The 17,925-nt window shown below is 54.7% G+C and overlaps 1 protein-coding gene across 1 annotated transcript in view; it reads left to right on the top strand.

Annotated features, from left to right (window-relative positions):
• LOC100076614 (c-Maf inducing protein) overlaps positions 1-17,925 on the top strand; it is a 235,603-nt gene that overhangs the window by 191,977 nt on the left and 25,701 nt on the right. The window contains 3 exon segments of the mRNA XM_029074875.1: positions 2,515-2,618; positions 3,155-3,259; positions 4,538-4,891. Coding sequence (XP_028930708.1) covers positions 2,515-2,618; positions 3,155-3,259; positions 4,538-4,891 — 563 coding nt within the window.

The raw sequence follows: 17,925 nt of genomic DNA, 5'->3' as shown, positions 1-17,925 counted from the left end.
ATCTATCCGTGCTCTTTATTTTACCCTGGGGATTTCCATTTGCTGAATAATTGCTTCGGTTTAAAAAGAAGAAAAATCGCTGGGAGTGAAGCCTGCTCCATTCCAGAGGGCAGTATAATTTAATTTCACCATTGGTTCCTGCTAAGTCTAGCCCGCCTGACTACCGAACGCTCTCTTGCACGCGTCGTGGTAGAGATTGAGAGATCATTTAGCTCATCCACTACCTGGTCGGAACCGTCCCTTAACTCACTGCCAGGAAATTGCCCTTTAAATCTCAGCTAAATCCCTCCTGCTGCCGCTTAATCACGTCTCGTCTCGAGCCGTTTCTCCGTGGAGATGGAGGAGAGCCAGTAATCGTCTTCCATGATAGAAACTTCCAAATACCGAAGAGAGCCAATAATAGTAACTGATATGGGTCCGAAGGGAGTTTGGAGGAAAGGAAGTTCGGTTAACTCTGTCCAGCCTGATTATCTTGTCTCAGCGTTCAAGTGACTTCTCTGTGCCTCTGTTACCTCATCTGTAAAATGGGGATTAAAAACTGTGAGCCCCACGTGGGACAGCCTTATCGCCTTGTATCTCCCCGGCGCTTAGAACAGTGCTTTGCACGTAGTAAGCGCTTAACAGATACCACATCATTATTATTATTATTATCATTATTATTACAGTGCTTGGCACATCCAAGCACTTAACACACAATAAGCACTGTTATTGTTTTTGTAACATGATCAGAATTGGATCTGGCCATCTCAGACGGATCTTTGTAATCAGAATTTGGGTCAGGGGCCAGGGAGGATATACAGATCATCCATGGGTTGGATCTAAGCAGCTGTCTGGGGACTTAAATTCATTCATTCAATAGCATCTATCAAGCGCTTACTAATAATAATAATGTTGGTATTTGTTAAGCGCTTACTATGTGCCGAGCACTGTTCTAAGCGCTGGGGTAGACATAGGGGAATCAGGTGGTCCCACGTGGGGCTCACAGTCTTAATCCCCATTTTACAGATGAGGGAACTGAGGCACAGAGAAGTTAAGTGACTTACCCACAGTCACACAGCCGACAAGTGGCAGAGCTGGGATTCGAACTCATGAGCCCTGACTCCAAAGCCCGTGCTCTTTCCACTGAGCCACGCTACTATGTGCCGAGCACCGTACCAAGCGCTTGGAATGTACAAATCGGTAACAGATAGGGACAGTCCCTGCCCTTTGACGGGCTTACGGTCTAATGGACCGTATTAAATGAGCGCCTTTGATTATTTGGGTAAGCCGAGATGAAGTCATCTCTCCACCTTCTCTTCTCTGGGCTAAATAACCCCAGTTCCTTTTGGGTGTGATTTTTCAACCCTTTAAAAACCTTTCTGACACTCCACCAAGGCCTTCAAATTCTCTTCATCATTCTCTAGCCAAAAGACTCTCTTGCTCCTTCTCTCCAGGAGGACATCGATACATCTATTCTAGGTTGAGCCTTGAAATAGAGAGCCCGGAAAATAGCGTGTCGGCGAATTCTCAGTGTCGGCTCCTCCTCTCTGGACAGATGTGTGCTAAGAATTGTGTACCAGCTCTCCGGTGTTGTACTTCTCCAAGTGTTTAATACGTTGCTACGCGGGCAGTAAGTGGCTAGTGAATGGCCCTGACTGATCTATTGATTGGAATTGTGAACGTGGCAACGCAAGGCAGAATCCTCCCCGCTGGCGATTTGTACATTCCAAGCGCTTAGTACAGTGCTCTGCACATAGTAAGCGCTCAATAAATACTATTGAATGAATGCCCTCTGTAAAATGCTGCAATTTCCATCCCTCCAAATGGAACTGGTCCTCCGATCTCGGGTCCCCTGCCCTCAGGTTGTCTAAAGGGGTGTAGTCTTGAACCTGGCCGGACCCACGTGGAGCCCCAGCGGTCCGCAGCCCCCAAGGGAGGATCCGTCTGAGCCCAAGACTGGCAGACTCCCTCCCCATGTGTAGAGAGGCAGCGTGGCCTAGTGGAAAGGGCATGGGCCTGGAAGTCAGAGATCTAGGGTTTCATCCTGGCTCCACCCCTTGCCTGCTGGATGACCTCGGGCAAGTCATGTAATTACTCCGTACCTCCATTTCTTCATCTCTAAAATGGAGATTAAATTCCTGTTCTCCCTCCTACTTGGACCGTGAGTCCCATGTGGGACAGAGGTTACCCTGTATCTCCCCCAGCACTGAGTACGGCGCTCGGCACAAAGTGAGTGCTTAACAAGTGCCCTAATCAGTAGTGTTGCTATTGTTATTAATGTGGTTATTACTATAAAGTGGTTGGCTGCAGGGACCCTTTTCTAGGGTCTGATCTCCTTGCCAAGGTTGGGTCAGTTCACCCTTAGGCAGAGGAGAATTCCCAAGGGTGTCACAGAACTCAGCTCACTGTCCTCCAGATCTCTGCTGGTCCAGACCCGGAGGGGATACTGCAGGATCTCCACAGGATCTCCAGAGAACACCGAGGAGCGTGAAAGGCACAGATGAGATCCACCGACTCTCTCTTCTTTCTCTGCAGGATTTTGGGAAGTGTCCTCGGTTGAGGCTGTTTACTCAGGAGTACATTCTTGCCTTGAATGAACTGAATGCCGGCATGGAGGTGGTGAAGAAGTTCATCCATAGGTCAGTTAAACCGAGAGCCTTTCCCCCTTTCCCTGTCCCGCTCCTCCGTGCCTCCCCCACCGGGGCAGTGCCCCCAGGCCCTGGCCAGGGCTGCCGGGGGGTAACCAGGGTGCGATATCCCGAAGGGCCGTCAAGGAGCCAACGGGGCGAAGTGGTCTCTCCTCAGAGCGACAAGATGGCTGAACGTAGGACGTTCTCCTTCCGTCCTCTCCCCCCCGACCCGAGGGCTCAGCCCGGGACCCGGTGCCTTTCGTTAATGGAGCCGTGTGGAACGGGCCTGGCTGGGTGACACTGCGTTTGCTTTAAAAGGATGAAATGATATTTTCCCAAGCGCTTAGGACAGTGCTCTGCACAGAGCAAGCCCTTAATAGACACCGTGGATCGACCGATTGACAAAATACGTGGCGCTTACTTTCCCTCCCCACGCCCTAATCTCGCTCCGTGATGATTCGTTACCCAAGCGCCGCACCCTCCCCCGGTCTCGGTTCCAGCGCCGCGGAGCGGCCGCTGACCGTCCCTTTCCGATCGTTTTTCAGCATGCACGGCCCCACTGGGCAGTGCCCCCATCCCAGGGTCCTGCCAAACCTGGTGGCCGTCTGTTTAGCAGCCATTTACTCGTGCTACGAAGAATTCATCAACAGGTCAGTGTGGCTCCGGTGGAACTGGCGGTTTTCTTTTCCCCCGGCCGAGGTGCTCGTGGATTTGTCCGGGGTGGGTTTTGGCTCTTTACGGTGTCGGTATCCTTGCTGTTAGTCTGGTGAAAATAGCCCAGCTCTGGGAACCAAGACACCTGGGTTCTAGTCCCACCTCGGCCTGCTGGGGTCGTTACCGTCGGCGGTGAACTCTTTTGACTGGAGAGCTCCCTTTCTTCATCCCCCGCTCCCAGCCCCGCAGCGCTTATGTACGTATCTGTGATCGATCTGTTTATATTAATGTACGTCTCCCTCTTTAGACCGTAAGCTCTCTGTGGGCGGAGGATGTTTCTGTTTATCGTTATGTCGGACTCACCCCAGCGCTCAGTCCAGTGCCCCGCGCGCAGTAAGCGCTCAGTAAATAGGCTTGAGTGAATGCCTGAACTGCCCGGGAAGTCCCACGAGATGGGCAGGCGGAGCAGCGATCCCGAAAAACAGCGGGGTAACGTGGGCAGCAGATGCCGTAGCGGTTACCAAGGCGGCTGCCTGCCTGCTGTGCCAGAGCAGCCCCAACGTCGGCACCGAGCCGCGGTCGCTTTGGCCTTAAACGGGTCCCGCATCTGAAAGGTCACGCCCGCCCGCTTGCCCTCTGCCCTCTGTGCCCCGCCGGGAGCATGACTGGCAGGGGTGAGAGAGGGCTGGCGGAGCTGCCGTATAACCAGGAGTCCGGGGACTGAGACTGGTCCATCGCTCCCCATGGGAGATCCCCGTTATCCCCTGCGGGATGCCTGTGGGTGGGGTCCGCGCCAGCCGTACTGTGTCCGGAGTGGGGTTTACAGTGAGCCGGGGGGATAGGTGGAAAGCTGCGTCTGTACGGGTATGGCTATCTCGGTACGTAGCCGACGAGCCGGTTGAAGGACAGCGGTCAATCGGGACGGGCTGAGAGAAGTCTATTTCCCAGAGAATCCAGGCTCCAGGGTGCCTTCGTGCTAGTGGGAAAATCCTGGAGAAACTCATTTTTATCACTGGCCAGACAGATCGCTTTCATCCCCCCTGGGCCACCACTGCCCCAGTACCGGGGGTCGATCCTCTCCCTGCCCACCTTGGGGTGCAGGGGTCCCGATCAGTGACTTTGCCAAATGGTGGGTCTCGGGACAGAGAAGACGTAAATGAAGGAACGGGGCAATCCACCAGCTGGGGAACCGGGGTCGTCAACAGCCGGTCGCTCGTGTCGGTCCTCTGTCGACAGCCCTTTTATTATCCATCGGTGCGTTTTTCCCCACCTAGCCGGGACAACTCCCCGAGCCTGAAAGAAATCCGCAACGGCTGCCAGCAGCAGTGCGACCGCAAACCCAACTTGCCTCTGCGCCTGCTCCACACGAGCCCGGACCTGGTTTCGCAGGAAGCCGCTCTGGCCGAGTCCCGCCTCAAGGCGGTCATCGTCACGTCCAGCGAGATCCACGTGGAGGTGGAGCGCAACAACGCGGCCAACCAGAAGATGACGGCCAGCGTGGGGAACGACAGCGAGCCCAACCTCATCGACTGCCTGATGGTCAGCCCCACCTGCAGCACCATGAGCATCGAGCTGAGCGCCCGCGCCGACCGCATCCTCGGCTGCTTCGTGGAGATCCTCAAGATGCTGTGAGTCCCTGCTGCTGCGAGCCCGTCGGTGGAAGGGCGGGGGTGGGGTGGGGGCGAGGGGCGGGGCTGGGGGTCCACCGGAGAACGGTCTCCGGGACCCTGTGTGGAGTCGGGAGCGGGGGGGCAAGACTCCCCCCCCACCCCCCCCACCCCCCCGGGGGTGGATAAATATTCCGGTGTGGTGGTGTGTGCCTGGGCAAGTCACTTCACTTCTCTGTGCCTCTGTTCCCTCCTCTGTAAAACGGGGATTAACTGTGAGCCTCACGTGGGACAACCCGATTACCCTGTATCTACCCCAGCGCTTAGAACAGTGCTCGGCATGTAGTAAGCGCTTAGAAATTGCCAACGTTATTATTATTACTAGTGATACTAATTATGACCTTTATCTACCTCTTGCTATGTACTACGCACTGAGGTAGATTCGTGGCTCAGTGGAAAGAGCCCGGGCTTGGGAGTCAGGGGTCATGGGTTCGAGTCCCGGCTCCGCCACTTGTCAGCTGCGTGACTGTGGGCAGGTCGCTTTACTTCTCTGGGCCTCAGTTCCCTCATCTGTAAAATGGGCATTAACTGTGAACCTCACGTGGGGACCACTTGATTACCCTCTATCTACCTCAGCGCTGAGAACAGTGCCCTGCACGCAGTAAGCGCTTAACACATACCAGCGTCATCATTATTCAAGGGTTATGTGTCGGGCGGGGACCGTCTCTTATTCGTTGCTGAATGGTACTTTCCAAACGCTCAGTCCAGTGCCCTGCACACAGTGAGCTGTCAGTAAATGCAGTTGAACGAATGAACGAATGAGATCGAAGCCCGTCCCTGCCCCTCACGGTCTTATCCTTGCCCCGTTTTACAGACGAGGAAACTAGGCCCAGAGGGGTTCGGCAGCCCAGTCGGAGACCAACCGGAGGCAGGCCAGCTCCGTGTGAGGCTAACTTGGCGCTTCAGTAGAACTTCCCCCCTTCCACCTCCTGGCCCCGTTCACAGAGCGGGCATCTCTGGGGCAGCTTAATAGAGCAGGTAGGCACGATCCCTGCCCGAAAGAGATGGCGAGCTCCGTGGGCGACAGGGATTCTGGCCAACGTGATCAACGTATATCTACCCCGGAGCGTGGAACGTCGCTGGACACAGAGTAAGCGCTTGAAAAATACCATAAAGTAAAATAAATCAGCAAAATACGGAGCCGTCGGCGGGAACAGGACGGTAGTCCGGACCTTCCTCGGAAGGACGGCCGTCCGTAATACACCGCCTTAGAAGCCGTCGGCGATTTTGCTCCAGCCCACGGGGTGTGCATTTGCTGCACTGCGCCAGTGCACCGGTGGGCGCTCGGTAAATACCGTGATTACCGTAGGTGCCCGGGACTGTACCCGGCCCGAGCGTTCTCCGAAGCAGGGATCGGTGACACGAGAGAGGTTGTCATTCCAGCCCAACCTAGCCCAGCCCGGCCGCCAAATGCCTGCATGCCCCTGCCTGCCTGCCGGCCTGATTTTCTCCTCCTCCCCAGGAGCCTCGGGCCTCCTGTAAGAATGAGTGTGGTGTCATGGAATGCTCAGAGGGTGGAGAGAGGAGGGAGGGGCTGACACAGGCACCAGCACATACACCCATGAGTACACACACACACACACAGAAGCACACACAGTTGCACACATTCACACCCATACCCAGCTCTAAGCTGACCCCTTTGGAACGGCCTGAGCAGAGCAAAATCGCACTGCCCTCCCTCAAGGAGCTATCAATCAATCAATCAATCGCATTTATTTGGCGCTCTGTGTGCAGAACAGCGTGGCTCAGCGGAAAGAGCCCGGGTTTGGGAGCCAGAGGTCATGGGTTCGTATCCCAGCTCTGCCCCTTGTCAGCTGTGTGACTGTGGGCGAGTCACTTCACTTCTCTGGGCCTCCGTTCCCTCATCCGCAAAATGGGGATGAAGACTATGAGCCTCACGTGGGACAATCCGATGACCCTGTATCTCCCCCAGCGCTTAGAACGGTGCTCTGCACCCAGTAAGCGCGTAACAGATACCGACATCGTTATTATTAGTAGTATTACCGATTGCTTGGGGGAGTACAGTTCAACAGAGTCGGTGGACACGTTCCCTGACCACAGGGAACGTACGGTCTAGAGGGGAAGAGATAACAGTCTGATAAGGGAAGACAAAACACGAAGAAATGGCAAGCTTTTTTAATAATAACCAAGCGTTTTTTGAAGTCTTTCTGACGTTCCACAGAGGTATTTCCCAATATTCTGCCTGCCTCGCGCCCGGCTGTGCGGGCTACTCCTACGTCTGGGTCACTGCTTACCTCTCCCTCTTCAGAACCGGTGGGGAGTAACTTCTGCTTCTCGTTCCCAGACCGATGGGACATGGATGGGTATTCCCCTCTCCACCCAGCTCCGAACTTGGCGTTGTATAAAGGACCCCGATTCCCTGGCGATACGGGGAATCCACACAGGGGGAAGCAGACTCCGGGCCCGGGAATCGGAGGACCTGGGGTTGTAACCCGGCCTCTGCCGCCCGTCTGCCGTGTGACCTCGGGCAAGTCATTTAACTTCTCTGGGCCTCAGTTTCCTCATCTACTCCAGTCCTGCTCCACCCTCCTCAGACCCTATATGGGACCGGGCCCGTATCCGACCTGATTATCTGGTACCTACCCCGGCGCTCGGTACAGTGCTTGGCGTTTAGTAAGCGCTTAACAAATATCGTTATTATAATCAGTTGGGGAGAGAGGGTCGACCTGGGAGCCAGGACCAGAACGCTCGAGTTCAGCCCTCCCCTCTTGCTTCTTAATCCCTCTGTGGCTTCCCTTTTTTAGCTCCCCCAACTTTCCCAACCCGTAGGGTCAAGAAGAGAACACCCCGATGACGCACGAGGGGCCTTTGTGTCGGTGCAGTTGGAGAGACACCGAGTGAAAAGCATTCTTCCCTTGTGATGATGATGATGACGCTGGTATCTGTTAAGCGCTCACTGTGGGCCGAGCGCCGTTCTAAGCGCTGGGGTAGATACGAGGTGATCGGGTTGCCCCACGTGAGGCTCACAGTCTTCATCCCCATTTTACAGATGAGGTGTCTGAGGCCCAGAGAGTAATAATGTCGGTATTTGTTAAGCGCTCACAATGTGCCGAGCACTGTCCTGAGCGCTGGGGTAGATACAGGGTAATCGGGTTGCCCCACGTGAGGATCGCAGCCTCGGCCTCAGCCATAGGCATTTTGGAGGGATCTGTGAGCTCTACAGTGAATAAGTCATCAGTCGTCGGGTTCCTGCCGGTCGGGCAAGGGAGCCTTTAATGTTGTCGGGGCCCCTCGAGGTGTGGCCATTTCGGGGCTCGGCCAGTTGGCCCGTGAGGCTCGGGCCGGGGTTCGGCGAAGAGGGAGCCGAGGGCCTTTTGAGGGCGTTGTTCAAATCCGGGGCCCGGCGCCGTCTCGGATACACTCCGTCCCCATTCAGAGGCTCTTGCGATTCTCCGTAAACACCGTCCACTCCCGGCCCCTCTGCGACCTCGGATGCCGCCTCGGATTTCTCGTCGAGCGGCGGGGGTTCTGGTTTCGTCCTGCCGGTGGCGCGTGTTTTTCTAAACAGACCCGAGGAGGAGAACCGCAGGCCCCTCGCCTCGGCTCCCGGCCGTCTGCGTGCCCAAGGCGCCCAGTTGCCGCTGGGCGGAATGGCGGGACCTGTGGTATCGCGGGTTGAAGAGAAGAAACACTGGGTCGAGAACAGAGTGGATGCTCAGAAAAGAGCAGGCGTTTCCCTTGGGTGAATTTTCTGTTTGGTTGAGAAGCAGCCTAGCTCAGTGGGAAGAAGCCGGGCTCGGGAGTCCGAGGTCATGAGTTCGAATGCGGGCTTTGCCACCTGTCAGCTGTGTGTCTGTGGGCAAGTCACTTAACTTCTCTGTGCCTCAGTTACCTCCTCTGTAAAACGGGGCTGAAGACCGCGGGCCTCACGTGGCACAACCTGATCACCCCGTATCACCCCCCAGTGCTTAGAACAGTGCTCCGCACACAGTAAGCGCTTAATAAATACCAACATTATTATTATTATTAAATTAATGACTTGCTCTCAGGACCCCTCCCCTGTCTCTTTCGATCCCCGACTAGTGGTTCTGTGAGGAGCCTGACACGCTGCGGGTGCTTAAGAAATATCACTGTGGTCCCTTGCACTGGCACAATCTCATCCCTCTATCAAGGGTATTTATTTAGCACTTACTGGACACAGAGCTCCGTACTAAGTAGCTGAGAAAGTGCGTTTCAAAGAGCTGTTGGATGGGATTCCCGCCCCCGAGGAGCTTACAGTCTACAGGGAATCACCCCTGGAGGAAGTCAAACTAAGGGCCGTTGTCGCGGCATCAGACCGTGAAATGCCACTGCCGCGCGCTTGGTTCGGAAGCAGTGCGGGAGCCCCCTGGGTATATCCATTCATTCGGTAGTATTTATTGAGCGCTTACTGTGTGCAGAGCACTGTACTAAGCGCTCGGAACGGACAGATCGGCAACAGACAGAGACGGTCCCTGCCCATCGACGGGGCTTACAGTCTAATCGGGGGAGACGGACGAAAACAATAGCAATAAATAGAATCGAGGGGATGTACATCTCATTAAAACAATAGCAATAAATAGAATCAAGGTGAAGTCCATATCCAGTCTCCCTGGGGAGAACCTGGGAGGGTCCCTTGGTCCAAACGCCCTAAGATTTCCCCCCGGAGGAAAAGCACCTCCGGGGTCAGCGAGTGGGGCCGGACTGGCCCCGTGAGCGCCACATTCGGGTGTGTTCAGTGTCCCGCCCCGCCACCCACCGCTTCCCCTGCACATCCCCACCCCCGTCCACCCTGGGCACTCAAGACCGTTGCTTCTATCAATAAATCCTGGAAAAGCCTGCCACCCCTCGCCTCCTCCTAGCAATAAAGGAAGTGAAGTCCAACCTGGAGGAGCAATGGGCCCAAGGTCCCCGAAGGGCCGTTGGTGGCCCAGCCCCAATCTTCTGACTCGCTCTCTCCAGACCAGCTTTCCTCCTCCGCGGGAGCGGCTCACACGGCTCGGTGTTTGCAGGAGCCACAGCAAAGTAATCAGTCGATGAATCGATCGATCGGTGCTCACTGTAGGGAGGGGATGTGTGTGTTCTATTGTTGTGTTGTAATTAATCATGGTATTTTTAAAGCGCTTACTATGTGCTGAACACTGTTCTAAGCGCTGGGGTAGAAACGGGGTAATCAGGTTGTCCCACGTGAGGCTCACGGTCTTAATCCCCATTTTCCAGATGAGGTCACTGAGGCACAGAGAAGTTAAGTGACTTGCCCAAAGTCACACAGCTGATAGGTGGCGGAGCCGGGATTAGAACCCGTGACCTCTGACTCCTAAGCCCGGGCTCTTTCCGCTGAGCCAGCCTGCTTTCCACTGAGCTGTTGTAATAATAATAATAATAATAATATCGACATTTGTCAAGCGTTTACTACGTGCAGAGCACTGTTGTAAGCGCTGGGGTAGATACAGGGTCATCAGGTTGTCCCACGTGAGGCTCACGGTTAATTCCAATAGTACAGATGAGGTAACCGAGGCACAGAGAAGTTGAGTGACATGCCCACGGTCGCACAGCTGGCAGGTTCAGTGTAGTTCCCTGCACACAGTAAGCCCTCAGTAAGTGCAGTCGATTGATAGATTGAGCACTTACCGTGTACCTAGTACCGTACCGAACACTCGGGGAAGTACAACGTCCCAGAGCTGGCGTGTGCGATCCCCGTCCACCAGGAGCTTACCGTCTGCACGGCTTAGACGTTCCGATAGATTCCGGAGAAGGGAAACGGTAGAGTGTAAGGATATTTACATAACCGCGCGGGGCCGGGGGGGGAGGCTCAAAGTGCTTAAGGTGACAGATTGTTTCCTAACGTCCTCCCTTCGGTCACTTGGACTCGTTCGGTGTCCGGCCTGACGGATCTTGGCTCGCGCGATCTTCCAATAAGGCCGGCGGATTCCCCCGGAGGGGAGCCGCCCGGCTGCTCCCGTAACCCGTAACTCCGCATTCTCCAGCTGGTCAGCCCCGGGCTCCAAATGCCCCAAATAGATTCTCCGACGTCCTGTTTACGTGGGTTGCCCGGGGCCGCTGCTATGTTTTGAATTATCTGGGGGCGGCGCATACCACCCGGGGAAGGTTTTTCATTCTGATGGAAGGTGGCGTGGGGAAGGGCTGCTGGAGGAGCAGACAACGGTCGTGGCCTGAAGGAAGCAAAGTGTTGGGGGGGAAGGTCAGTCGGTCGTTTCGCATTCCATATTGATCCGCGGCCAGGATTCCGGGAATTGAAAGCGTTTGCTGTGGCATGTCGTGCCTCCGACCAGCTGCGCGCGTTTAGCGTCTTGACACCTTCTCCCTCCTTCCGCCGGCCTCCCCCTGCCTCCGGCCGTCTCCCCCTTCAGCTGTGAGGCTAGACCTGTCCGTGGCCGGGGCTTCTTCCGAAGCTGTAGGCCGGAGCTTTTGATAATCTCTCTCTCGGGCGGATCGGTGAGGAAAGCAGAAGCGGGTGGCAGGTTATGGAAGAGGCTGATTGCCAAGCAAAAGCCCGAAGTGGCCGGGAATATTTTGTGGGATTTTTTTCAAAGAAAGGGAATTCATTCCTCCCGTTGAGAGGAGCTCTGCCTCCTGAGCGCAGCAAGAAGGGAAATGAGGTGGAGTGGTGGGATTTTTCAGGGGGCAGGGCCTCCTCAGGATGCAGCATTGTTTCTTAATGGTACTTGTTCCGGTACTTACTGAGTGTCGAGCCCTGTACTAGGTGCCGGGGTAGGTACAAGATGATCAGGTCGGACACAGTCCCTCTCCCCCAAGGGCCTCATAGTCTAAGCAAGAGGGAGTAGGATTTAAGCTGAGGCCCAGAGAAGTGACTTGCCCGAGGTCACGCAGCAGACGAGTGGCAGAGCCAGGATTAAAACCCAGCTCCTCTGACTTCCAGGCCCGTGCTCTTTCCACTGGGCCCTGCTGCTCTTCCCTCCTGCCCTGCCTTTGGCCGCTTCCTCCTCATAGCTTGGGCCCTCCCGTTTTCTCTCCCGAGCCCTTCCCCCGGCCTCCGAGTGTAGAACGGCCCCCGCCTGCCCCGGGAAGCACCTTCCCGGGTGCCCCCACCCCTTCCGGCATTGTCCCCTCCAGCCGGACAGGAGTGCTCGCCACCTCCTCTGAGGTCTGCGAGGCGCAGGTCTCGACGGGGGGCCGTGGGGGTCTGGCGGGCGGAGGGGCGACGTCGCCCCCACCCCCTTGGTGATCGCTCCCCGGCCGGGCCTCCCCTTCGTGCCGCAACAGCCAGAAGCAGCGTGGCCTGGGGGAAAGCCCCTCGTGGGGCTCGGTCTTAATCCCCGTTTTACAGATGAATTAACTGAGGCACAGAGAAGTTAAGCGACAAGGTCACCCCGCAAGCATTTGGGAGAGCCGGGGTTAGACCGACTCCCGGGCCCGGGCTCGATCCACTAAGCGGCCTAGGACGACGGCGCCTGGTCGTACGACTCCCACGCCGGGAGGGGACGGGCCCTCCCTGGGCTGATGGTGTCACCGGAAGAGACCCGTCTGGACGAGGGCCATTCGGACGGGGGGTCTGCTTTGAGCCGAGCCAACGGGGGCCCCCCCTGACGTGCACCGGAGGGACCGTTAACCAAGAGTTTGTTCTGGAACCCGAGCCGAACCTCCGATAGCGTGTACGGTACGGTGCTGCGGGAGGGAGGGCCCGGCCGGCACGATCCCGGCCCGGAGAACGTCGGGGACGGGCCCGGGAGGGATGGTTACCTCAGTGTTCGGCTCCCTCTCCGGCTGGCACCCGTGTACGTTGCCGGGGGTCCGGGGTCGAGCCGGAGAAAAGCGCCCCTCCTCCCCACCCCGCTCCCCTCTGCTCCTCAGCCCCCGGCAGCGCTCCTCCTGCTGAGGTGTCGGGTGGCAGATGGACCTTCTCCGGGGGACCCGCGAATCCCTCCGGCGTCCGCCCCCCTTCCGACGGGAACGCCAAGCTCCCCGGGCCCCGGGGGCAGCCCTGTCAAGGCAGGCTGGACTGGCCGTCCGCTCTCCGTTCCCCGGCACGGCCTGGGAGCTCAGCGTAACCGGGCCACCTTCCTCTAAAGGCTTCAGAGCTCTGAGGGGAGGCCCCGCGGGGACCTCTGAGGCCAGATCAGATCACTCCTTGAAAGGGAGTCGGGCGGAAGAAGGGGCCGGGGTGGTGGATGTGTGTGGGAGGTAGGGTTCGGAGGTCGTGGGTTCGACTCCCGGCTCTGCCACCCGTCAGCTGTGTGACTGTGGGCAAGTCACTTCACTTCTCTGGGCCTCAGTTCCCTCATCTGTAAAACGGGGATTGACCGTGAGCCTCACGTGGGACGACCTGATTACCCCGTATCTACCCCAGCGCTTAGAACGGTGCTCCGCACATAGTACGCGCTTAACAAATACCAACATCATTATTAGGGAGGGCAGGATTTGCCTTTGGGGTGGGCAACCGAGTTGGTTTCTATCTTTCAGTCAGTCAGTGGTATTGATTGAGCATTTACTGTGCGCAGAGCCCTGTGCTAAGCTCTTGGGAGAGTACAGTATAAGAACGGACACATTCCCTGCCCACCACGAACCTACAGCCTTCAGCTTTCAAAAGTCTGCATTTAGAGCATTTGGTGAATCTGGGCTTAAATCGTAATTGTGGGTTTCAGGAGCCTGTTGAGAGGGAAGGAGGAGTCGGGGTGGGACAGGGAAAACAGGCCCGGGCTAGATGGTTTAGGACACTAGATAATCCACCGTGCAGGTAATCTGCACACAGGCAAACGCCATCGCTGAGGAAGAACGGGCGGGGCGTCCTGTCAGCCTGGATGTGAGGGGTAAATGAGGGAACAGTAAAATGGATTTGAGGGTTATGGGAAGCAGGGAGAGGAGGCCGGGGAAGAGGATAATGATGCCGTGGACCCCGAGGGGGAGGTCGGACAGAGGAGAGAGTTTGGGTTGAAAAGAGAGTGTAGCTCTAGCTTTGACCAGGAGGGACATCTTTAAGTCAGGAAGGATGATGAGTCTAGAGTTAAATTCAGTTTTAGCAAGCGCTTATACGATGTGCCAAGAACCGCGCTAAATGCTGCAGTTAATATGAGTCATTCAATAGTGTTTATTGAGCGCTTACCGTGTGCAGAGCACTGTACTGAGCGCTTGGAATGTACAGATCGGTAACAGATAGAGACAGTCCCTGCCCTGTGGTGGGCTTAGGGTCTAATCGGGGGAGAAGATACAATCCCTACCTGAGGCTCACAATGTAATAATAATGTTGGTGTTTGTCAAGCACTTACTACGTGCAGAGCACTGTCCTAAGCGCTGGGGGAGATACAGGGTAATCAGGTCGTCCCACGTGAGGCTCACAGTCTTAATCCCCATTTTTACAGATGGGGTAACCGAGGCACAGAGAAGTGACTTGCCCACGGTCACACGGCTGACGAGTGGCAGAGCCGGGATTCGAACCCACGATCTCCGATTCCCGAGCCCGGGCTCCGGAAGACAGAGGTGGAAAGCAGTAATGATGAATGAGAAACAACCGTTACAAATTTAACAGCCCAAAGTAACGATGCTAAAATAACGGCTGAGTCCATTTGGAGGAGGGCAGTCCACGCTTGGCTACGACCCCCACAGCCTCGCCAGCGCTGTAATGTATCAATGGTATTTATGGAGCACTTCTTGGGTTCAGAGTACTGAGTGTGGAGCACCGTACTGATAACTTGGGAGAGTACAACTGAAGCAAAACATACGTTCCCTTCCCTCCAAGAGTTTACAAAATAGTTTTGTGGGTAAGGTGCATCCCGAGAAAGAGCACGTCAAGGAAGAGGCCTAGGATCGAGTTTCAGGGGGTCACCTGTTGTCAGCGGAGGTGAAGAGACACTCCCCACCGCTGCAAGTATAAACTAGGCTAACAAGCCCCCCCACGCAAACAGAGATATCTCAGATAATCTGGATAAGGGTGGTTTGGTGTATTTGATGGCGGACCAAGCCGACATTTGTTGAATCCTGTTTTCGGCATCTGCTGAGGCCTTGAATTGGAAGTCACCGTCAAGACAGATTAGCAACTGTGGTGCCATGAACGGTTATTCTTCTGGGGGGCCTCGAGTGATGAGTCGCTAATGGCGCCGTCTAGACGACAGAGGTCTTCAAAGATGATCCGAATGGTACATTCCAAGTGCTTGGTACAGTGGTCTGCACACAGTGAGCGCTCAATAAATACGATTGAATGAATGAATCATTATCATGGTTCATCAAGCACCTCATGTGGGCAGAGGTATGGAGAGCATCCAGTAGAAGGAAAAGATGTCTCCCCGTCTTGGAGGAGTCGATAGACGGCAAACGTACAGTGAGTACAAAAGGGAAAACCCGCTGCTGTGTGTCCCCGGGCAAGTCACTTAACGTCTCCGGGTCTCCGTTTCCTCGTCTGTAAAATGGGGATTCGGTTCCCGTTCGCCCTCCTACTTAAACTGTGAGCTCCATGTGGGACAGGTACTCTAGCCGACCCGATTGGCCGGTGTCCACCCCGGCGCTTAGTACAGTTCTCGTCACACAGTAAGTGCTTAATAAATACCACGGCTACTAAAACGCAACGCAACTGGTAACAACAAAAGCAAATTAAAAATACGTGAATGAACAGGGAGGGGCGGGATCAGCCAGGGAATACTTCCTGGGGGATGTGGCTTTTTAGGAAGGCCGCGAAGGCGGAGAAGGGACGTGGTTTGGCAGGTTGAGAAGGGAAGAGAGTCTTCGCTAGGGTTGGTCGGAGTCAAGGTAGTTGAGAGCGAGGCCCGATTGAGGGGTTATCTTGGGAGACTCTGCGCCCCATTTGGGATAAGGACCGTGTCCAACCCGATTTGCTTGTTTCCACCCCAGTGCTTAGTACAGTGCCTGGCGCAAAACGAACCCTCAATAAATGCCGTTGTTATCATCGTCGTCCCTGGACCTCTTTGAAGATGGCGGGAGAGGAGTCGTTACCATCCACGATCTCTGCCAGGGCCGGAGACTAGATGTACAGTACGTCAGGTCAGAGTTTATAGTCAGAGGGCATTAAAACTAATCAGCATTCAGCTCCACGCAAGTTAGGCCATCCGGACAGTATCCTAAGCAGCGTGACTCAGTGGAAGGACCCCGGGCTTGGGAGTCAGAGGTCATGGGTTCTAACCCCCGCTCCGCCGCTTGCCAGCTGTGTGACTTTGGGCAAGTCACTTCACTTCTCTGGGCCTCAATTACCTCATCTATAAAATGGGGATTGAAATTGTGAGCCCCACGTGGGACAACCTGATCACCTTGTATCCCCCCAGCGCTTAGAACAGTGCTTTGCACATAGTAGGCGCTTAACAAATACCCCTATTATTATTATTATTATTATTATTATTATTATTATTAAGCAGCCTTGATCGCCTTGCAACCACTGAGGTGGTTGGAATATCTTCTCCACATGAGAACTGCATATTTTATCCAGCTTTTCCCCACATTGCTGCGTCTCTGATTCCTCTCAACTGCAGGAAGCCCAGGGATTTGGGGGCCCCACCTTGACTCCGGCTCTTAATTAATTAGACATGGTAATTGTTAAACGCTTACTATGTGCCAAGCACTGTCTTAAGCGCCGGGGTGAATACAAGGTAATGCTCACAGCCTCAATCCCCATTTTACAGATGAGGTAACTGAGGCCCAGAGAAGTTAAATGACTTGCCCAAGGTCACACAGCAGACAAGCGGCAGAGGCGGAATGAGGACCCACGACCTCGGACTCCCAAGCTCACGTTCTTGTCACTAGGCCATGTTGCTTCAACAGTCCCTGACTCTCGAGTCATTGAGCCTTTCCTGACAGCCGGCTGATTCAGTAAATCAGCCATTGATTTTTTTGTCTTAATTTACACGTACCAATCAGTCAATCGGTCCATCGGTAGCATTTATTAAGGGCTTACTCTATCCTTATCAAACTCCATTTGTACATAATCCCCAAAGGTTTTTGAGATTTTTAGTAGGTTTTTTTTTGGCGGGGGGGTGTTTAGACACAGTCCCTCATAGCATTCACAGCCTTAATCCCCATTTTACAGATGAGGTGACTGCGGTACAGAGAAGTTAAGTGACTTGCCTAAAGTCACACGGCAGACAAGTGGTGGACTCAGGATTAGAACCCGGGTCCTTCTGACTCCCAGATCTGTGTCCTGTCCACTAGGCCACGCTGCTTCCTCTCGCTATCGAAGCCGACTTGGCGTTGGCCAAGAGATTCCCATAATCTCTATGGTATTAAAACCCGACGACGGGTTCATTGTCCCGATTTACTGTAAATCCATAATTGGTATTGTTTAGTTTCCTGCTAAGTGGATTCAGACCCAAACGTCATCATCACGAATGAAGCACTAGCCCCCTTGAAATGTTTCTTGCTGGGGTGGTCTTCCCCCGGAATGCGATGTGGTTTTCCATTTGCTCGTTAACCGGTGCCATAACTGACTGTTCGAAAGGTTGGTCTTATCAACCGCCTAAATCTCTGGTAGAAATGAGCCGCGGCATAGCCTGGTGGAAGGAGCACAGACCTGTGAGTCAGAGGAGTTGGGTTCTCTTCCCGGCTGTGCCCCTTGTCTGCTGTGTGACCTTGGGCAAGTCACTTTTCTCTGTGCCTCAGTTCCATCGTCTGTAAAATGGAGATTAAGACTATGAGCCCCATATGGGACAGGGACTCTGTTGGACGTCGTCACCTTGTACCCCAGCGCGTGCCGCATAGTAAGCACTTAACAAATGCCAGTGGAAAAAAACCCGACAAAATCTTGTCGGTTACTGCCTTATAGGGGTTCGATTGATTCGATTGCTTAGATTTCATCATTGCAGGGGGAGGGGGAATGCTTGGTTATTTCCCAGTCTAAAAATCCTCTGCCCAGTAGATAATCCCCCATGTTCTTTCTGTTATTCGGTCGTATTATTCCCGTCACAGTTTCAGTAAATCATTCTCTGCCGGAATAGGTTCGTGTGGAATGGGTAAGTGTGAAATTGAGCTATATCTCATTGAATCAGAAATGTCATTGCCTTTTGATAAGAGGAAACTGTTTCCTGATGTACCGGAGTCAG

This window comes from Ornithorhynchus anatinus, chromosome 11 (assembly GCF_004115215.2).
Source record: "Ornithorhynchus anatinus isolate Pmale09 chromosome 11, mOrnAna1.pri.v4, whole genome shotgun sequence".
NCBI lineage: Eukaryota > Metazoa > Chordata > Mammalia > Monotremata > Ornithorhynchidae > Ornithorhynchus > Ornithorhynchus anatinus.
The sequence above is the reverse complement of the archived record's forward strand: the minus strand, read 5'-3'. Positions and strand labels throughout refer to the sequence as shown.